This window comes from Cornus florida, unplaced genomic scaffold, assembly GCF_030987335.1.
Source record: "Cornus florida cultivar Cherokee Brave unplaced genomic scaffold, ASM3098733v1 CherokeeBrave_3.0.0_Hap2_Chr04, whole genome shotgun sequence".
Lineage (NCBI taxonomy): Eukaryota > Viridiplantae > Streptophyta > Magnoliopsida > Cornales > Cornaceae > Cornus > Cornus florida.
In genome coordinates this window covers 104,486,882-104,510,386 of record NW_026775574.1, presented here as the reverse complement: position 1 = coordinate 104,510,386, position 23,505 = coordinate 104,486,882, and the positions used below count along the sequence as shown (strand labels likewise).

General features: G+C 35.5%; 2 protein-coding genes across 3 annotated transcripts; both read right to left on the bottom strand.

Annotated features, from left to right (window-relative positions):
• Positions 1-436: 436 nt before the first annotated feature.
• Positions 437-5,431, bottom strand: LOC132304441 (GTP-binding nuclear protein Ran-3). Its single transcript, XM_059802113.1, has 8 exons — positions 5,324-5,431; positions 5,068-5,137; positions 4,558-4,614; positions 4,320-4,437; positions 2,149-2,238; positions 1,866-2,045; positions 1,695-1,772; positions 437-1,010 (listed from the first exon to the last, which is right to left on the bottom strand). The coding sequence occupies exons 1-8, from the start codon at positions 5,324-5,326 to the stop codon at positions 941-943; spliced, it is 666 nt and encodes a 221-aa protein (XP_059658096.1). The 5' UTR covers positions 5,327-5,431; the 3' UTR covers positions 437-940.
• A 3,244-nt stretch (positions 5,432-8,675) lies between these two features.
• Positions 8,676-14,249, bottom strand: LOC132304440 (probable phosphoribosylformylglycinamidine synthase, chloroplastic/mitochondrial). Of its 2 annotated transcripts, none has more exons than XM_059802111.1 (6): positions 14,114-14,249; positions 13,687-13,756; positions 11,271-13,537; positions 10,609-11,158; positions 9,133-10,517; positions 8,676-9,015 (listed from the first exon to the last, which is right to left on the bottom strand). In XM_059802111.1, exons 2-5 carry the CDS (start codon positions 13,747-13,749, stop codon positions 9,138-9,140), a joined length of 4,260 nt encoding a protein of 1,419 aa, XP_059658094.1. In that variant the 5' UTR covers positions 13,750-13,756; positions 14,114-14,249; the 3' UTR covers positions 8,676-9,015; positions 9,133-9,137. The 2 variants fall into 2 exon arrangements, with proteins under 2 accessions (XP_059658094.1, XP_059658095.1); XM_059802112.1 differs by having other exon boundaries at positions 13,687-13,735.
• Between the last annotated feature and the right edge of the window lie 9,256 nt (positions 14,250-23,505).

Genomic DNA, 23,505 nt, shown 5'->3' with positions numbered 1-23,505 from the left:
GTAAATTGTTCTTCTGAAACTTTTTCTTTCTTTTTTTTCTTTTGAATTAACGTTTAGATTTTTTTTTTCCTTAAGTTGGAGGGTAAGAAAGTGCAGCAAACAAGCTTCTGAGTTCAAAAAAGTTGGTTTAAATTCAAGCTTTTAACGTTCTTGGAGATGACTTAAAATGTATCGAAATAGTAGACAAGGAAAATAATATTAGCGTTCCTTAAAAAAAGGCCTTTTAACATTCCACTTCCTTTGGTATTTAGAATTATGAAGCAGAGTGACATTATATTTCTTGCTTCCGTGCGTTATAAAAAGAAATGTTAACGGTTGGATTCAAGACACAACACCGGGGATGTCAACAAGGGACTGAGGAAATTTTAGGACACTGGGTTGATCTGCAACCCTACCCTAGAGCCACCCAACCCAACTGGCCAAAACAAGAACGAGGTTAGAGCTCAAACTGGATCGCAAATTACATCACTATTTGGCTTGAATAATGCCATCAAAAAGTCAATACACTTGATCTTTCATCAGAATCCTCTAAATTAAAGCCTCTCAGAGCTTAATCCATTTACTAGGATCAAGTTAGACAGAACTGGAAAGTTAGGGAAAATAATAAAAGAGGGCAATGTTGGTACCAGATAACTTTGAATATGTTATCGCCATGTATGTAGTGGTTCTCTGTTGCCAAATAACACAACTACAACACAAGAAACATGATCAAGAACTTAAATTCATTTGTGCCAAATAACACAACTACAACACAAGAAACATGATCAAGAACTTAAATTCATTTGTGACAGACAAATAACAGTACAAAACTCCTATATATCACCATCCGGAATATAATCCGAAATCCGCAATAACAGAAGCTCGAGCATGAAATCCGTCCAAGGAACTCTTGGGATGCCAATCCATATCAACTTGCACGCACAACAAAAACCCACCTCATTTACTCAAATGCGTCATCATCATCGTCAGGAAGAGGTTGACTTGCAGCTGCGGCGAGTTCAGCTTCATGCCTGTAAAAATAAGTCAATAGTAAGTTCAAATATATTACTACCAAAACAAAATTTAGATTATATTCTACCAGAACAGCGAACCATTTTAAATCCAATTTTTTGTACAAAATACTCCAAACAGTTATCACAAGGTTGCAAGAAGTTTAGTTCCCAAAATCTTTTTGTTTCTTTACAAAGAAACAAACATACGGTACCTGCACTCACTTCAATGAGCACAAAACCTAGACACAATTCTTTACAGAGTACCAAATCAGATCTCTACAGTCCTTGCGCAATTAAAAATTGAGAAATTATTAGATGGTACGTGACCATTAGTCCTGGCCAATCACAAGCTGTCACACAACTGCTGAATAACGACTACACATTTGGTAGTGAGGCTTAAAAATTACATATCCCAAAAAGAAAAATGCTATTGAGGATGTGCAGCGCCAGGCCGCCAAAATCATTTAGTAAGAATATTTCCCGTTTAAAAAAGACAGCCAAAGGAAGCTAATTCTAAACAGGGTTTATCTTTCTTTTTTTGGTTAGTTTACCCCTCTTGGGGCTTTAGCACTCTACCTCGCCTACGGGAAGGTGGAGGTCATACCACCCAGGCCAAAGCATGGTGAGTTTTAAAAGGGTGGTTTAAAAAATATTGCAATCGCTACAAAGCGCACAAATTCTTGGTTGTAATAAAAAGCTTACTGTTGCTGTGCAGCCATGTCAATGTGCACTTCTGGAGGAGCAAGGGCAGGAGACTCCACAAAATGCAAGTTAGGATCCCTACAACCACCAAGAAGATGTTTTGAATGCCTTAAACCTTCATTCTGGCTAACAAAGAGCAATATAATTATTTAATGGAATAAATGAATCTACCCCGCAAGTTTCCTGGCAAGATACAGAAAAGGCTTCTCAAAATTGTAATTGCTCTTTGCAGATATCTCATAGTACTGCAAATTCTTTTTCCGGTGGAAAGTAACCTGTTTTGCCTTTACTTGCCTGTTCTTCACATCAACCTTGTTTCCACAGAGTACAATCGGGATATTCTCACAAACCCTGTGATTAGCAAAACGAAGTATTCAAAATATTTTAGTACTTCCCCTTGAAAGAGTCAAGGTGGTCAACTTAAAAAATAATAAAATAGGAATTTCTGACACACCGGCAAAGATCACGGTGCCATGTTGGAACATTCTTGTACGTCAACCGGGCAGTTACATCAAACATGATGATAGCACACTGACCATGGATGCTGCACATGGTACAATTTTTTATCACAATAGTTAAAAACGAAGATGGCACACTGTAGATTCAAAGGAGAATCTACAGTCCTTGAAAACAATCATCTTCATGACATGGGAGTGAATTAGTAACAGATGAAATAAAATTGAATAAAATATATAGCATGAATAGTGTTGTATAGGCTCTACAGGTATCCTAGGCACCAACAGAAAGCCATAACTGACTGTTCAGCAAATATCAACCAAGAATATCAATGCCTTTTATTTTAGTTTCAGGGAAACCATTTCTTTCTGTAAACAAATTATATAAATTTCCAAGTAGACAGAACTAAATGCTCCAGGATTCCTCCCAAACACTTGGAACTCGGACCATAGAACTTAAAATAAATCAAAGTAAACTAAAACTTAAAAGGAAAAAAAAAAAAAAAAAATCTTCTAAACATGAAAACAAAGCAAAATAAATAAATAAATTGGTTCCATCAATTAACATTCAGAGATACATATTATAGACAATATTCAATTCTTGGACTAAAAACGCTATTAGTACACAAAATAAAAAATTGACGGAAATCTAAATATATGTACCAAAAAATAATAATTATAAAACAGAAGGAAGGAAATAGAGGAGATAGATATAAATACAAGTACAGAAAATATAATATGACGAAAGAGAATCCAGACAACCTCTTGAAAAATACAAAAACCCAAGTGTTACAATCTGCAAGGAAACATCGGACAAACATATTGGTAACTCAGGCAACAATCATCTAATCTACTTGAGAATATTTTTTAAAAAAAAAAACCCAAGTGCTAGCATTTTTAGTCCAACACCACCTTCTTAATCATCTTCATCTTTAATCACAATTATCTTTGAGCACTATGTGCATTTCCTCAGAACAGTCAAAAGTTGAGGTGAGCAGATGAGAGAGAGGGATAGTGAGAGCACAAACTAGGCAAGTGGAGAAAATAAGGAGATTTTAGCAAGTGTACGACGGTAAACTTAATTCTCTTAATTTTTTATTTTAAAACTACTCAAATAATTGAAGGGTAAAAATACCAATCAACTATCTAACTTAATGCCATACTCTAACCGGGTGTGTGAGAGTAATTGAGTAATTTTGAGCGGAGTTTAATCTATGGTTGAAAAACCTAAACCTCAAGGGAGATCAGGGAATATTCACCCATAAAGCCATAAAATTATTAAAGGGTAAGAATGTCAATCAAATATATATAATTAAACGTCATTTATCCGGAAAAACTCTAACATGACTGATTTAGGGAAAAGTTTAATCTATGGGCAAAAAGTCCAACCTTAGGGGTGGTCAGGTTAATTCACCCAATAATAAAATGAATGTTCGTCTCAGGGGCTGTTCGGCTTTATGTGTTGTCAAAAAAGTGCTACCTATAGAAGATGAAATAGTGTTTGGCAACATAGTATGTAAAGCAATTTTTTATATGTTGTCTGTTGATTAGCATAATAAAATTAGTTTTTTTAAATAATAATAAGAATCAGCATTTAAACTTTAAAGTTGCTCGCTCTGACACACATTAAAAAAAAAAGGTAAAAATTGATTTGAATTTTCACATCCTCTAAAGAGTAGGCAACCAGTGAGGCAAAAGAATATTAAATTATCACCATAACAAAACAAACCAGCACAACTACAATCTTCATATTTCTACCAACTAATAAATGTTTGCTAATCAAGTACACAAAAAAAACCATTCAAAGAAGCAACCAAAGCAAATGACATTAATTTATAAATTGACATATTAGAAAATCTTACAATAACATCGTTAAATGCTAGAAACAAATATCACCAGAATAAAATTTAGTATCAAAATCCAGCTACCAATTTGGTAATGATTTTTAAAAAGAAAATGATATTTTCCTACCGCTTGGATGATGATTCAAAAATAAAAATTATAAAGAAGGAATTCACCACAATATAAGAAAAGTCAATCCAATAAAATATTTTCAAATACATGGTAGTAATCAATTGAATTACTATATTAAAATATATAAAAAATTATAATAATAATAATAAAATAAAAATCCAAAAGTCATATAAATAGAACAAACATAGGTACTTACTAGTAGCCATCCCTAAGGCCACCGAATTTCTCCTGCCCAGCAGTGTCCCAACAATAAAACCGAATTTTCCCACAGTTAGTGAAGAAATCCAATGGATGAACTTCCACGCCTATGGTGGCTATTCATGATTGAAAAGAATATCATCAGCTTCACACAAAAAAACAATAAACCCAAAAAAAAAAAAAAAAAAAACAAAAACCAGTCTCAAAAAATGAACCATTTTCAAACAGGCGCTTACGTTCATATTTCTTCTCAAATTCCCCTGTAAGATGTCTCTTCACAAATGTTGTTTTCCCTACATCATGCAAACACTTTGTTCTTAGCACTCAAAAAAAGAAAAAAGAAAAGAACAAACAATAATAAATTAGCAAACAAATTATAGATCCAAAAATCGCCAAAACTACAAAGCATAATCCTTTGAACAGAAACAATACACAACAAAATCAGAATATCCAGAACAAATAAACTTAAACCCTAAACACAATCATGTAACACAATCACAAGTTTAAGCGTCAAGAAAACTAAATATAAATATAGAAAACGGAACTTTAAATTTCTTGAATTTAAACAAAAATAATAATGAAATAACACATCTTAATAGAAAGTTGTCCATCACAATCTGATGAAATGCATGTTTATGTTTCCTAATCTCTCAATCATTTGACCTTTAACATCTATTTCCCCAGATTTCCTAGCAACCAAACAGAAAATGAAAGCACCTCAAGAAAAGTAAAAGAAATTAAAATACCTGTTCCACCATCACCAACAATTACAAGCTTGAAACTCGGATAATCAACAGTTTGCTGATTCGGCAATGCCTGAAAAAAAAAAAAAAAAAAAAAAAAAAAAAAAATTCGATTAAAACTAAAGAACAGCTGTAACAAACTAGGGCTCCGTTCGTTGTTGATGCAACAATTTCTCTGTAAAATTGAGATCATGCATGAAACTGAAAAGAGAATGAGATGGAAATAGTGAGAATGATAGAGAAAATACATGAAACTCACCATTGTTTAGCTCTCTAAAAATGTGCGAACAGTATAGAATATAGATATATGGAGAGAGACAGAGAGAGAGTTGAAATGAAGGAGGTGTGTAAGGTTTTGCTATGAAATGGTTGTCCACTTCACAGTTAGCTTTAAGCTAACGCGATTATCTGGACCGTCCGATCTAATAAATCTATGATGGATCCACCGAATGAATCACATGTGAATCACTTGACTTTGTGGGTGGGACCGGTTGTCTAATGGGTTTTGCCTTGCCTTGTTGGTAAGTTTTGAATTTTGAATCTTGGCACTTTGACCAATCCCATATGTTAGCCCAAATTGGGGTTTAGTTACAAACCTACCACCAAACAAATTTACAAATCTCATTAAATATCACTATTTTTTATGGGATTTAAAACGCTATGTAGTATTTCAATTTCTCTTAAATCAAACTTCATTTCTTATTTTTTGTTATTTCAAACCACTAAGAAATTCATTTTAAATTTCAAAACCTTGTTCAACATGGTAAAAAAGAGAAAATATATCTATCCTAAATCACTACGTAATATTTCAAATTCTCTTAAATCAAACTTCATGTGTGTATATGTGTGTGTGTGTGTGTTTTTTTTTTTTTTTTTTTCAAATTCCCCATGCTGTGGTTGCATGCACAACTTAATTACAACCAAAACTTGGACGTTTTATTTTTTTAACCTTTAAATATGAACTTACAGATACTTGGATGAAAAAATTTGTTGGAAATGATCCATTTCTATGAAAATTTGACTCAGAAAGGATCTTGTTCTTCCTATTAGGTTGATGTCTTAATAAATTCAATGTTAAATCACATATTACGTTTCCGAATCAATACTTTGAATTTGAGATTAGAAAGAATTTAAATCAAATCTTATTTACACCCGAACATAAGATTCCACCCTCACTCTCTCCACTCGAATTGGTGCTCTGCAAGCAAATCTTTTTTACAACACATTCAGCCATAAACTAAATTCCTGTATTAGCACCAGCTTATTCACATGAACATACAAGATTATCTCAATAAACAAACTTTTTCACTCTTCTACTGTAAATACAACACCAAACCTTTAATATGAACTATTACGACTCGCAAGTGCAAATTGATCACTGATAAATAAATACATATTTTAATAAACAAATAAAATGTCAGGCCATTTATGTTCCAAAAACAATATACTCCAGTGAGGAAATTTCACTCTAAGAGCATTCGGGGCGCATATAGTTTTAGAGAAATAGTGTGTCAGTGTAGAGAGAGAGGGGGGCGGTATGCATAAACAAATGGAGTGTCTTTTTTGTGAGTCCTACAATCACTATCTATTGGGTTCTTTACCGACGAAATAGTGTTTGGTGTTTTATTGGCTCCTATCTTATATCCATTTGTTACTTTTTGTGATCCCACACACCATTCTCTCTCACTTTGATTTCTAAACCTCATTAAAACAAATTAAAATATTAAAGCAGATAATCAAACACTGAACTGCACAGCATGGAACCAAAAAAATAGAGTGCCATGTTATCATATTTTATTAAAATATGCCATGTGTCACCCCACTTTGCTTTTAAGTAGATGGATAATGTGTGCCAAGCACACTGGTTGCTCTAAAGGAAATTCATTCTATATATAAATTATCATTTCTCAATCAACTGTGTAAAAACAACAGTACTACACTTCAACAAGGTAAATGAACTACAAACGATTCATTCATATATGCTTCCTCTGGCAAAATTTTACTCAATTGTGGATAGGATCAGACAGTAACATTGATATCCTCACAACAAACACCTTCATACAAACCATCAAAGAACAAGGCCTTAAATACGCTATTTCTGCGTTACAAATATTATAAGTTGTATATAAAGGATTTAGCTATAAAAGTGAAGAAGAACGCGATGGAGGTTAAATGGAACAACACAAGTTTTTCGGATTCCCATTCAAGTTGTGTCTGTATTCTCTGCAAATAAATTAAGAAACAAATCCATGGCCTGACCTCCAAAACCTTTATGAGCTGGCATCTTGACCACCAAAAGCTTTAAAGCCGCCTCGGTAGCAAAATAAAACGACGACTCTCCAGTTACTGGACTTCTGTGCAGTCAATAAGAAAAAAATTAAGGTAGATAATGGCTTCTAGTTTCAAAACTATACCAGTAACTTTACAAAAACATGACCTGGCATACAAGCATTGTCAGATTTTTTTAAACGGGGACACGATTAAGCTCAAGTGTATATTGTGGGAAAGTTTTTAAGGGTGGTGGGATTCATTGGATTAAAGAACATCACGCGGCTCAAAAGGGTAATGTATCTCTACTATTCTACTTGTCTAAGAGTTCAACCCGATGTTCTTCTTCTAATGCAAGAAAGCTTAAATGGGGTTGTAGCGAAAAAGAGCAGAAGATTGCGGAAGAGAGATCAAATTTTAATCCCTCTGGTAATGAGATGGACAGTTTTGCTAGTCAGTGTGGTTTGAATACTGAAGTCCAATTGCTTGCTGTTCCTGATACAGTTGAACCAATTTCAACCTTGTTAGGGAACAGAGAAGATGGCAGCAAAAGTATTGGTAGAAAGAAGAAAGGGAGAGTCAAAAAACCCTCTCAATCCACAACTCCTAACACTGTTACTACAAGATAACTCAAGTTTCTGAATTCAGTTGGAGCTTGAATTGAGAACAACCCCACACTAGTGTATAAATATATATAGATTATAGATACACATGGAACAGGATAGGCATTCTGCTCTTGGTTAAATTCTCATCTTTATTATATCAGATCTTACTCTGTTTCCTTGCGTGTTTCTGAATTACATAGAAGGTGGTTCTAGAAGGCCACGCCTTAACAATTTGACACTCCACTGCTCTCAAACAACATACTAATAGAACAAGGACCAAGACTATCAGTCTCAAAATCACCATAAAACAGCCAAATGACCAAAATTAATAGTATGCACCAAAGGCTATGTAAGGGCATCCCTGCAGGGTTCTACAGTACTCATCTGAAATTCGGCAATTCTTTTTAGTGTTCCATGTGACATCTCTCCTATATGTTCATCCAGAAGGACCAGAACTTATTGCATTTAAATCCTATTTGTAGAGAGCAAAGTAATTTTGGAATACATTGGCATTCTTATTCATGTTGCATCATGATTGTCCGGAACCTGAAGCTTTTTAGCTTCCCTCTCACAAATTTAAATATGCTTAATCTAGTATAATCTCTTGCTCAACACATTGCTAGATACATATTACTTATTTCATGTTCAAAAGCTTGGACCTAAAATTGAAGATTGATGAATTATTGGTTCCCAATTTCAGATATATATTATATGGTATCTCATGAATGGCAAACCCTGGAAGATGAAAATTATCTGCTCAATTAAGCAGTGCCACTCACTAAAATTAGTATTAAGAACAAACCTTGTAAGAATCAACTCGGTGTACATTACAACACAAAATTATAGGACACTAATCCATGATAACAGAAAGTAACAATCTAATTGATTTTGTAGTAGTGAAATTGACTTCATCTAACTAGTGCTTCTGCACATGCTTATGTATTCTCTGGAAATAAATTACAAAACAAATCCATGGCCTGACCTCCATAACCTCTATGAGCTGTCATCTTGACCTCCAAAAGCTCGAAAGCCTCCTCAGTAACAAAATAAAACAATGCCTCTCCGGTTACTGGACTTTCTGCGTATTCAAAAAGAAAAATATTACACGGTTGGTATATTCAATAAGAAAAAAAATACACAATCAGTCTGCAATTAAGCAGAACTCTAAAAAGAATTTGTGGCAGTTAAAACTAACATTGCTCAAGAGCACCACTCTCTGGCATTTTGAAACATCTGCAACCATGGGCTAGGGCCTTTTCTATCCACATTCCAATGCGTTGGATACCAGGGGAACTGCCACATCAAGAAGCAGCGTTCTGGATGAGGCATCATGGCAAGATGCCTCCCATCTGGAGAACAAATTGCTGCCACACCCAAGGGAGAACCATTCAGATTGAAAGGGTAAACTTCTGTTGGTTTCCCATCATCATCACAATATCTTACCGGGGCCAAATTCGACTCAAGCATATGATCCAAAATACCACCTTCAGGGAAATATGCTCTCCCCTCACCATGGGCAGCCCACACACCCAAGGTACTACCTGCCATTCCTTTGAACATTATAGCCGGGGAGTCCTTTATTGTCACACTCGTGAAGCGGCATTCAAAACGTCCTGACTCATTGTGGACAAACCTTGGCTGTGATGGGTCCCCCCCAGCACCAAGGACACCTCCAACTTGGGGCCCAGGAACCCACCCCAATAGAGCCATAAGCTGGCATCCATTGCAAACCCCAAGACTAAAGGTGTCAGACCTATTGTAAAATTCTTGAAATTGATTTAGAAGAGGCTGATTAAATCGTATAGACGCTGACCACCCTTTTGCAGAATCAAGCACGTCAGCATAGCTGAAACCTCCCACAAACACAATCCCACGGAATTCATTCAGAGAAGTGACTCCATTAAGAAGGTCTGACATTGTAATATCCCATGGTTCAAAACCAGCAGCATAAAAGGCAGCAGACATTTCTCTGTCCCCATTGCTTCCTTCCTCTCGAATAACCGCTACTTTGGGTTTTGAAGTAGTGGCAATGTATATCTCGTCTGTAAAGGTCGGAGTGAAAGATAATGCCCATGAAGGTTCATGCCTATTCTTCAACCCTTCCTTCTCTAAATCTACACAAGATGACAATCTTTGAAACTTTTCCAGCTGAAAACTGGTTTCTTCCCACATGTCCCTAAGGTGAGAAGTTTTCCCACTCAAATGAGTCACCCCATCAACTTTTAATTCTATTATGGGTGCAGCAGTTACTTCTCCAATGATCTCAGCAAATATGCCGACACTGTGAAGCTTTCCCATTACCATAGCCAGGTTATTCTTGCTAACCTCAAGAATAAGACCAAGCTCTTCTGCAAAAAGTGTTTGGAAGAGGTTATTCCTTAGTGAAGCTAAGTCCAAGCGGATGCCACAATTACCAGCGAAAGCCATCTCAAGGGCACAAACAATCAGCCCACCGTCACTAATATCATGACCAGCAGAGACCAGCCCATCTGAGAGAAGATTCTGAACCCCCTCAAACACTCTTTTAAGGTAAGGAACATCATCAAGATCAGGGCATTCATCTCCAATTTGGCCAAAAACCTTAACAAGAGAAAATTTAGAATGTAAAAAAGAGTGGGTTTATGATTATAAATAAAATAATAATACTAATTAAAAAAAAAAACAAACCAACCTGAGCAAGAGCAGATCCACCAAGACGCCGCTCTCCTTTCGCCAAATCAATGTGAAGCAATATACCTTCATCTCCAAGCTTCAAATCTGGGGTCACTGTTTTTGTAATATCAGGACAAGTGACATACACACTGATAACAAGATTTCCTGGAGCCTTGACAACCTCCCCTGATGCATGGGCCGCCATTGAGAGACTATCTTTCCCCCCATCAATGGCAATACCAAGCTCAATCATAGCTTCAGAAAGAGCCGTGGCAGCATCATACATGGCTGCTCCCTCCCCGTCAAGTTTGGCAGCATACATCCAATTACCACTGGCTTTAACATCAGAAAGAGAAGTAACTTTTGCCCAAACAAGATTTGTGAGTGCTTCTCCAACAGCAAGTCGTGCCATTGCTTTTGGATTCAATAGACCCTTGATTGGCTGCTCCCCAATTGCACATGCACCTCCAGTAAAGCCAGTATAGGTTTGTGCAATAACTGCAACATCAGAAAGAGTAATTTGCAAAGGACCCACAGTTTGTTGCTGCGCCACAAGACCTGTTACACATCTGCAAACAACAAACTATTACTAGAGTATAAGAAAAGACAACACTGGAGCAAAATAGAATAATTTCAAGCAAAATGTCAAGTAGGGAAGAAAAAAAGGAAGAGGAGTAACACCTATCAACTTTAGTCGTCAAAAAGCGTTTCGAACCGACAGAAGGAAGCCCCAAGACCCTCTTCAGGGATTGCATCAATGTGATCCCAGGAGCAATATCCAGTGGCTCTAGCGCATGAGCCATGTGATAAAATTCAAAAGTTTTTTGAGGCATGTCCCCGAGGACTTTCTCAAGTTCGAGATCAACAGCAGGTGGGGGGGGAGGGAGTCCATTTGAACGACACCTTTCAATAGCTATGCTGTCAACTAAAGTTACATGTCCCTTGCCATTAATCGTTCCAAGAACAGCCATAGAGACCCTCTCTCTTTCACAAATTGACTGTAAGAGGCTGCGGCTTTCAGGCTTCACCAATATGGCATCTTGCTCCTGATATTCTGCACCCCATATCTCCAAAACAGACATAGTGTGGTCGCCAACTACAACTGCCCTGATATCAATTTCAGCACCCTTGGGGTATATGATTTCCTTTACAACATTACAGTTCCCACCGGCACCCTGATCATGAATACTGATAATTGGGTTGTTCTCTCCCATTTCAATGCAGGCACGAACCACACGATACAATTTCTGTGCCATCTCTGCATCTCCACGCTGAACGGCATTAAAATCAAGATCAGCATCATTCTGACCACTAACCATGCTGGATGCAGCACCACCTCCCATTCCTATACGATATGCTGGGCCTCCAATCTTTACAACTAGCATTCCAATGTCAGGCTCTCCTTTTGATATGTGGGTGTGTTCAATCTGCCCAATACCACCACTAAACATGATTGGCTTCAACCATTCTCGCCTTTCTCCACTAGGGAGTCTCATTCCAAAAGTTCTCGTATAGCCTTGAATCAAGGGTTCTCCAAATTTGTTCCCATAGTCTGATGCACCATTGCTAGCGTCAATGAGGATCTGCAGAGGAGAAGCCAAGTTTGATGGATACTTGAATGACGAATCTTCCCATGGAGCAGAAGACCCTTCCATGTTAAGGTTCCCAACACAGTAACCAGCTGTAGATGCAACAACAAAAGACCCCCTTCCAGTCGCATGGGTATCCCTGATACGACCTCCTGCACCTGTCTCAGCACCAGGATAAGGTGCAACAGCACATGGGAAATTGTGGGTCTCGGCCGTAAATAAGATGTCAAGATCATGAACACTGGTGTCTAACAGACAAGTTGAACCAGGCTGAATTGGCCGCAGCGGCTTCACACGAAATCCCCTGATTGCACTTGAGTTGTCCTTGAAGCCAATGACAGAATTGTTGGGGTTTGCCTGCAAGGTGCTCTTCACTATCTGCATTAGAGTCCTATCCATGGGCTGACCATCTATAACAATTTTCCCAGTAAAAAACCAGTGACGGCTGTGCTCACTGTTAGACTGTGCAATATCAAACAGTTCAACAGTTGTTGGGTTCCGCTTTATGTCATCTTTGAAAAGCCCGGTGTAATACTGTAGGTCTTGTTCATCAAAGGCTAAACCCATTTCCACATTAATTTCCTCCAATGCTTTCCGGCCCCTCTCCATGACTGGTACATACCGAACTTCATCTGGAATCATGCTTACTTCAAAGGATGTGAGCTTCTGGTCATAAACACACTCGGTCATCCGATCATGAACCATAGCAGCAAACTCATTAATTTGGTCATCAGGCAACGAACCACTCCCGGCCTTAATATACAACAAGTACCTCCTAGAACGTTCCAATCGGGTCACCTCTGTCAATCCACATGCTCGGCAGATTGATACAGCATTAGCAGACCATGCTGTTGTAAAAGACAACCGAGGGCCAACTTCAATTACCAGTCTATCCAAACCAGCATTCTTCTCCTTGTCAAGGAAACTCTCAGATCCCAAATTATCAGGCTGAAATGTTTCTCCCAGAAGCCACTTAAGCACTGAAAGTTTTTCTTTCGAAAGGTTCGAATCAAGCCCAATGTTGAAACACTGTTCAGTTTCTAGACCAACTATCTCACTTGAAATTTTAGCTTGAATCGACTTCAACAGTTCAGCAGCTGCACTATCTTGAATCAACGGGATCCGGTAAAAATGTATAACCTTCTCAGCAGAAGCCTGAGAGTTGCTCGATTCATCAATTGAACTGCTTACGTCCCCTGTAACCACAGCCCTGACTTTTGTTGAAATTGAAGGTCTTGATACAATGCCTCCATTAGAAATCCTCAGTAATGGGGATGGATTTCGGAGTGCACCACATAGCAAACCTTTTCTCCGGCTTGGTGTAATTCTTGGCGGAAATAAATTCTGTCTATTAGAACCCTAAAATTATAGAAACAAAACACAGTTAAACACCAATTCTAAACTCAATCAGTACCCCACATTTCTAGTTCCGATTTAAAAAAATAATAATAAATAAATTTAAAAACAAAAACAAAAACAAAAAAAAAAACACCATTAAAGGAACCTACTTGTAAGAACTCCACTGCAGTAATTTCCCAAGCAGAAGCCATACTCAAACTGTAACCAACCATACTCAAACTGTAACGAAAAAAAAAAAAAATTTAACTCCAAACAAATCGATATTACTGAAAAACATACAATTCACTCTGATCAGTAACCCTCTGTTTCGTTGCGAATAAAACTAATGAAATGAAAAAGAAAAAAAAAAATCTTAAATTCTGTAAAGATACACCCTTTGGTACACAAAAAGCTGAAAATCTCACCTCTTCAACAAAAAAAAAAAAAAAAAAAAAAAAAATTTACTGGAAAAAAAGATGTTTTAGTATTAGTTAGTATTAGTATATGGTGGAGTCTTTTTGTATATAAATACATATGTATGTGTGTATATATATATCTAGAGATAGATATAGAAGAGGATAAAGGAATGAGAGATACCTTTGATCGGAGGTGATGGCAGATTTGCCGGAGAAAGGGACTGTTTGTTGAAGAAGTCGTTCGGTTGGAGTAGAGGAGTAGCTCCCCAACGCGGTGCAGTCCCACTAATGGCGGACAAAAACCCTAGTGAGATTTTTCTATATATTTTTGGGAAAAAAATACCACGCCGATTCGGCCTGGACCTACCACTCGCATATTATTGGTGGTGTGTGACGTTCTTTTAATCCTCTACTGTTGACTGACTTTAAACAAGTTTTCATACCAATTTGGTCAAATTGGAAATTGAGAGTATGTTAGGCAATCGTATTTTCTGTTGGGAATACACTATAGCGAAACAAAATATCGAAATGCATTTAGCAATTTTTGTTACAACAAATTGACGTTTGATAATGTTTTTGTACCATAGCATAACGGTGAACATTATAAAATAAAATAAAAAATATTTATTTTATTTTTCAAGATGAATGATTTTGGACTCCTCAAAGGATTAATGCTTACCTATTTATTATTGGGTAGTGCTGCATATTCACCCATTTATACCTAATTATTTTTTCATCCGGATTAGATGGCGAACTCGCAAAGCTCTCGTTGCAATCGAGCCACCTATCCGGGGGTGGCTCACCCAGATGCATTCCGAGTCAGGCGCTTGGCGTGACACCGGATCAAGGACTGAACCTAACTCTGATACCAACAATGTGTGAGTGCTTGCCCATTTACCAAAAAACTTGAACTATTGGGTAGTGCTGCATACCCACCCATTTATACCCAATTACTTTCCCATCCAGATTCGATGTGGGACAAATGACCCTTGTAACATTGATACACCACTTGAGCATAATACACGACTTAATTTACATGATGACGAATCTCTTCGAGATGGTACATTAGATTGACATTTGGTTGGTAGTCTAGTTTATTTCATTGTCACCCATTCAAATATCTTTCATGTGGTCCACATAGTTAGTTCGTTCATGGTTCTCCCAAAATCTACTCATTTTGCTACAGTTCTTCGCATCCTTCACTATCTCAAAGGCACTATGTTTCATGGGCTTTATTTTTCTTCTCAGTTGTCACTTGTTCTTTCGTGCATATTCAAATGCCGACTGGGCAGGAGATGATACAAATTGTTGTTCCACCACATGAATTGTTTCTTTCTTGGTGATTCACTCATCTCTCAGTGCAACAAGAAACAAAGTATGGTTGTTCAATCTAGCACATAAGCTGAGTAGAGGGCACTTGCCAATACTACTTCTGAGCTTCTGTGGTTGCACTGGCTCCTTCAGGACATGGGAGTTTCTTCATCCACTGCCACTCCTATCTACTGTGATAATAGGAGTTCGATCCAAATTACATACAATGATGTTTTTCACGAGCGCACCAAACACATTGAGATCGATTGTCATTTTGTTCGTCATCACCTTCTTCAGAAAACCTTACAACTGCGGTCCATTATTTCTCATGATCAGATAGCAGATGTCTTTATCAAATCGCTTCCGCCAGACCGTTTTTGAGATCTTCTTTCCAAACTCAAGATGGTTTTATATAACCCACCTTGATTTTGAGGAGATGTGTTAGATAATATTTGGGTTAGGGTTTTATCCGTGTACAATAGGAACCGTCTTACCTTCCCATAGTTTTCATATATAGGTTTACTTGGACAATACTCACACACCTACCCTCAGCTATATATAACCCCTTATACTCTTGTATCCTGTATCTCTCATATCAATACAATTTAGGGCTCTATACTCTCTCTCTCTCTCTCTCTATGTTTCTAACACTGGGAACAAATTTTTTTATCAAACATGTTTTTATGTTCTTACTACCAAAGTTCTTGCTTTTTAACTAAATATATTTTTATGTTTTTTATTTCAAAATCTTACAACACGTCCAATCACTATTAAACATGCTCAGGCAAAAATATTGTTTCAGTTTCGATGAAAACAGAAATGCAAAATGAAAATAGCTGCCAACATATCCTAAAACAACGGAATGTGTTGACATTTTTAAACATTAATTTAAAGTTTTAGCAAAGTTAGTTTCACCTAAAATGCATTTATGTTTTAAACTTCAAATTTTTTTTTTTTTTTTTTTACTAAGTATAAATTCAAAATGTACTATCAAACAACATTATATCTTTTCCTTAACCTCGTATATTTATCTTTTATATTTTATGTTAAATTACATATTTGAATTTTGGTCATATTATACTCGGTGATGGTCCATGTGTGAGCTTTTATAAAGTGACTTAAAGTGGGATCTTGAAGCCTTTCTTTTATTTGATATTATCTTAGGTTATATTCATATGCATGCATGAAATTCGAACATTAGAATTGGTAGAATTAAATAAAAGTAACTTAAAAATTGAACTAAATATTTTTGCAATTTCATCGAATCTAATTCTAAAACTTCAATTTCATACAGTCGAACACACCATTATATTATTTTGATATCTTACTGTTGGAATTTATATGCCCTGGCATAGCAAATTCCTGTTTGGATTAAAGTGTCATATGATCCTGACGTTTCTGAAATATTTATGTTTTATACAATTGGTGAATTGAATGTATTATATTTCGATTCATTATAGAATTGATAGTGTTCATTTGATTACAAGAGATATTTATATATATGTATGTGATGGCAATCAATGCATGATATATAAATAGTAATCATAAATGGTTCATAGTCGGTAATTATGGATGGACTCATAATTAATTAAGATTTGAACTGGATCCGTGTTAAGTTGAGATATATTGCGAGAGCCGTCGTATGCAATTGCTCCCTATCACTTTCATGGCATTTGACTCTTAAGCATGAGAAAATTATAAACTCTTTTATTAATTAATAATTACTTTGATTTGTTCGGCGGATTCTTCGAGATGCTTAAACCGATACTTTGGGTAGTTATGTAATTAATAGTTAGAGGGTTATATTTTCAATATTTGCATCATTGTTACTTGTATTTATTTTGTATTGATTATGGTTGATCACAAAGTAAATTCGAAGACCTTCGTATGTTTTTAGACAAAATGATTTATTATATATTTATTTATTTACATTATTATTTTTGTCAAACAAATGTTTTATTGTGATCGAGCCAAAAATAATCAAAGGTACCAAAATAAATATATTAATTAAGTAGTCGGATTGATGGCTTTATTTATCCGATAACTAATTATGCATAGAGGGGTCAAAGTGCAATATTGACTTAGAGGTTATTTATTATTTAATTGGAGTTCAATTAATTTCTTTTAGTGGAGTATAAATTAATTTATAAATTAATTGAATTAGGTCCATGGACCGGGCCAATTATTAATTCATTGCAGCCAATAAAATAATAGGCCTAATGGATTCTCACTCATAACCCAACTTGATATTGGAATCATATTAGATTTGAGACATGTGAATTAGAGATTGAGAAGGATTAGTTGTTTCTTTTTCTTTACCTTTATGTTGCCTATAAATATACATGGTTTATGTATATTTTAGGGGTGATTTTTAGTAGAAGGAAAAAGAAATATATATTCTCTCTCTAGAAAATTAGGGTTTATATTCTCATCTAATGGAAGCTCCCACAAGCCTAGTTTTCCAAGGTCATTCATGGAGGCTTATGAGTGATTCCTAAAGGCAAAATAATTACCAAGAATATGGAGATCCAAGGAGAAAGCATCTTGCTAAGGGATCTACAATAAGTGAGAACATTCACTTTAGAGGAAAGTTTTAAAGGTTTACTCAGACCTTTGATGTAAGTATTCAATCCATTAATTGAATGATACATCATATTTTTATTTTTGAATAAAACTTGTCTCGATGTGATGAATCAAGATCTATGAATCAAAATCTCTCGAAAAATTTTTAAAACTTGCACGTTTCTCAATAGTGGTATCAGAGTATGGTTTGATTCATTACTAGAGATCATATTTTTATCAAAATCATCATCATAGATTCAAATTATATATATATATATTGATGTATGATTTAATATATTGATACATGATGATGTATGTATAATTGTGAATGGATGATGATGTGTGTTTGGGCCATAGATGAAACTTATAGGTATATTGAATGTAATTTTATCTTTGGATGAATGTAATTAAGGCTTTGATTTAACCGTTTGAAAGTTCAATAATGTAATTTAATTTTTTCCATTGTATTTCAAATTGTAAATATTTTTAAAGTCATGTAATATTCATCAAAGGTTGCTATAAAGCTTCAAGAAGGTCCAAGAGGGTTAAATTAGGCTTCAGGAATTTTCTGGGATTTTTTAGAAATTTTTCAGAATTTTTCTGGAATTTTTAGAGCCTAAATTTAATTTTTGAAAATTTAAATTAATTTTCTGGATTTTTCGGCGATTTTCCGGCAATCGGAGCTTCGCCGGCGGCAAGGGCGGCGCCGGAAGGTGGTCGTCCAATCTGGTATGCCGCGGTCTAAGAGAATTTGGTGCAACCGCTATCAAGACCCTTGGATCAAAGTCAGCCTTGGAGTTGATAAGGTGCAGCGCACCTACATGGAGGATGGAATGCAACCTCACTAGAAGCGCGCGTGAAGATCATGCGATGTCCTAACCGAAACAAAAAAAAATTCAGGCGTGTGGAGCTCACACGCTGACCAAGTCAGCACCTCAGGCACGTGGAGCTCACGCGCTGACTATGTCAGCATCCCTCAGGCGCGTGACACGCGCCTGTACACCAACCCCAGCGCATGGGGCATTGTTGTTGACTCCTCCAGCGTGTGGCGGTGCGTGGAGACAACCTGTTCATTGCCCTAGCGCGTGCAAGCGCGTGGGGACATGCTGGACACTTTCCGGGCGCATTTCATGCACTATTTAACCTCTTCAGGCGCGTACCAATTTCCTACGGGTGTTTACAAGCTGATTGAAGACCGTCGTGCAATTATTAGAGCAATTAAATGTTAAAAGCTAAATCCATTGGCCATTTAATTTGCTTTTGTCTGTTGTTTATTGATGTATGTGATGCATGGGATAGATAATTGTTAATTAATTATTATTCATGCATTGGATCCATGATATTTAATTAAATGACTTGATTTATATTAATTAAATTTTGAAAATTAATTGGATTTAAATACTAGTTAATTTAAGAGCACTTATTGGGAAACGAAAAAAATCATTTTTGTAAATTATTTTTAAAGTGTGCCTCAAATTAAATATTAGTGAATCGTTTAAAGTCCAAATATTTTCTAAATTTAATTGGATTAAAATCAAGACATTTTACATGCATTATATCATGTAAATGAATAAAATGAAAATCCTAATTATAAATGATTAAAAATTGAGTGGGAGCGGGGATTTTTATACATTACCCCATGGCCTTCATTATTAAAACCATTGTAATTAGATCTTCAAAAATAAGGTCCCACGCATGATTTGAAGAGTCTTAATATTACAAGAATGGTTGTCTCATGAAAATTAAAATATTAAATGTTCATTGTAATTAGATCTTTAAAAATAAGGCCCTACGCATGATTTAAAGAGTTTAGATTATAATGGTAAGATATTTAATGTTTTATTTTTTATTAGAACTTTAATAACATTATACACTCAATCTAAAATCAATAGTGTTAGCTCCCCAACGGAGTGGTCTACACTAGGTGATTTTAGAAAGGGTAAACATAATCGGAAATCATTTCATATAGATAGACAAGGCATTGTCTTAATAGATATGGAGATGATGGGATTTGCCCACCAATAGCAATAATGAACTTCGCCAACCGAATAAGTTATTGGCGTATTGGTTATTCGATTTTTCATGCAGTGGTTAAGGGACCCATATACTATTTTAATGGAAGTGCCCGTCTAATAGTAAATGAATCTCAACAATAGTAATAATGAACTCCTCCAACAGGATAAGTTATTGACATATTGATTGGTTGATTTATTATGCTAAAGAGTTGAGGGACCCGTATTAATTAAAAGGGATTGTTCACCAATAATGATAATGATCTCTTATTCAATTGAGATTTATTATATTATGTGATTAACAAACTCATTTTAATTTTAAATATGCATGATAGTATTAATAATTCACCTTACATATTGTATGAATGCATTTATATTCAGATTAATTATGTCTAATCCAGTTTATCTGCTTGCTTACATATTCAATGTAACTGGACCTCATTAATATTGACTGGGAAAGTAGCTTAGATATTTTATTCACAACGTAAGGGTACAAATGTATTTACTACTTCTAAACCTAATCCTTTTACTTTAAGATACCCAAGAGAACATTAATGCTTTGAATAAGTGAAATAAGGCAAATGAGATGACTTGGTGCAATATTCTAGAGTTTACCTCGAATACGCTCCAAAGCTAACATTTACATTATTTTATTTTCTTCAAGCATCATATTAAATATCAATAAGATGTTTTGGTGAGATTAGATAGAGAGTATGCCTAAGTACTATGTCAGACTTGAATAGCATCAAGATAGCCTAAGGAACTCCAGTATGAAATTGTATTTTGAAAATGATTGTTTATTGTTTAAAAATTAGCTGGAGATCAATAGGGCTGACTTGGGTGGTAAGTTTCAAGTTGACATGATTATTGCCTTGTTACCAAACTCGTTCGACTCTTTTAGAGTGAACTAAATAAGGAATCAGTTTGAGTTCACATTCGCTGATATTCTTATAGAATTGGTAACAAATGAAAGTATAATCAAATAGTACAAGCATTCCTATCAATCTAACCTAGTCTAAACCATTTTCTTCTAGGCCCAAATGGAAGGGCAAAGTAAAGAAGAAGGATGATAATAAGACTAGGCTAACACAAAACATAGGTATCCAAAAAGTTAAAGGGAATAAGGCAGTGTATGTTGAGGGTAAAGAAAACTGTTTCTTTTGTCGCTAACCAAGACATTAAAGGACAAACTGTCTAAGCAATGACGTGGCATAGGAAAATATATATTTAATCATTGAGTCATGTTATGTGGTTGTATCTATTAATTCCTGATGAATAGATTCTGGAGCCACTAAACATATTTTCAATTCATTGCAAGGATTTCAAAAATCCAGAAGCCTCGATGATATGGAATATATTTGTACTTGACCTGATGTCAAGGTTGTAGCTAAGTCAGTGGGAGTATTACATCTGAAATTAGAGAGTATGGGGATATTAGTATTAGAGAATTATCTTTATGCACAGAGGTTAGACGCTATCTAATTTTTGTTTCACTTGTGGTTTATAAAAACTGGATCGTTATTTTGTAAAACTGGTTTTATAAAATTGAATAGATATACGATTGCTTCTGGTGTATTGAAAGATGGTTAATATACTATAATCACAAACTCTTAAGATTTGCAGGATGTAGAAACTAATGTTGCATCTCTAGATTGAATGTTAAGAGAAAATTTGTTATTCCTGACTCATTGTATTTTTTTTTTTTTTTTTTGTCTATTTTTTTGGGTTGTAATCAATCAAAATGAGATTCAAAGATTGATCAAAGAAGGTTTATTACTTAGTGAAGCAGAGGAGCCTAAACCAAACTTGTGAATCCTGTTTTGAAGGATATATAACTCTAAGGGCTTAATAAGCCAAATGAAATAGACATAAAGAACAATTGGAGTCGGTACACACGAACACGTGTGGTCTTATGAACATCCAAGCAAGATTACTCACGTTTTGGATAAATTTACCTGTTGCGACACAAGTCTTATACTTTTGGTATATTCCGAGAGGGTCAAGACTGATATGGAGCACAGATTAGGTAAACTTATCAAGACACTTCGATCTGATCGAGGATGTGAGTATTTCTTGGGATAGTACAAAGACTATATGGTCAATGAGGGTGTTGTGTACCAGTTTTCCGCAATTAACGCTAAATGCATTTAGGTGTCAAATAGGAATAGCAGAATTCCACTTAACATGGTTAGATCTATGATCAGTTATGCCACATTATCTCTTTCATTTAAGAGTTTAGCATTAATAACATCGATGCGCATTATGAACTGCATTCCATCTTAGTTTGTCTCAAGGATACCGTTGAGCTGTGTTTTTGACTAAATCTTAGTTTGAATCACATGCACATATAGGGTAGTCTTGCACATATGCGCTTGATATGGACAAGTAAGTTGGAAACAGATCATACGCATGATAGATTTGATAGCTACTCTAAAATGTCAATATGACGGATTATTTTATGATCTCAATGATAAAAGTTGATTGTTTACACTCACTGTTTATCTATAGGAGAATCATATTATGAATCACATACCTAGTAGCACAGTGTTAGAGAATATGGTAAGAGTACCAGATGTACCACATATGAACACACTTAGTATAGAGATTTAGAATTATAGATGAATTCCCTATTGATGCGTCAGCATCATCTAGTACACAAATTCCTTCATCGGTACATTGATGTAGTGGGAGGATAATTATCCAATCCGACAGAATCATATTTTTAGGTGAGACCGTTATGGACATCCCTGTTAAACATGAGTTGGACCCAGTAAGCTACACGGAAGCGTGAACAGATATGGATACAAATCGTTTTGGCGAGTTACTATGAAATCAGAGTTGAAATTTATGTATTCTAATAAATTTTGGGATCTTGTAGAACTTTCTAGTATGGTGATACCTATGGAAGGCAAGTTAATTTACAAAAAGATACCAGAAGATTTCTTAGTGAATAAATCATGAGTGTACAAGGGAATGCCATTATTTTTCTGATTTTAAATATATTGATGACATCCTTCTCATTTATAATGACGTGAAAATTTTGTCATCAATAAAAAGGTAGTTGTTCAATTACTTTTAAATGAAGGATTCTCAAGATGTAAGCTATATTCCTAAGATCAAGCTTTTGCAAGATCAGGTTAAAAGGAAAATAGGCTTATCTTAATAATTCTACATTGATAAAGTTTTGACCAGGTTTGGTATACATAACTCAAAGAATGAGTTCTTACTTTATTGATATGGATGGCTCTCTCTAGTAAGTAGTTTTTCAAGACTATCAAAGGAGATTGAGCAAATGAAGCTGGAACAATATGCTTCGGCATATGAGAGTCTCATATATGCCATAGTCTATACCAAACAGGACATCCGCTATATAATAAGGATAGTCAGTAGATATCAGTCCAATCATGAACTTAATAACTGGTCTGTTGTGAAAAATATCATTAAGTACCTAAAGAGAACCAATGATTTCATACTCATTTATGGATGTGATGATATGGTCCTAGTCAAGTATGCTAGTTCTGATTTTTAATCAGAAGTAAATACTATGAGGTTCATGACTTAGTATATGTTCACTTAATGGAAGGGAAATCAGTTGGTAGATTGTTAAACAGATTTCAACTGCTGACTCAAACCTGCAGGTGGAATATATTGCAGTCTTAAAGGCGGCAAAGGAAGCCTATTGGTTTGA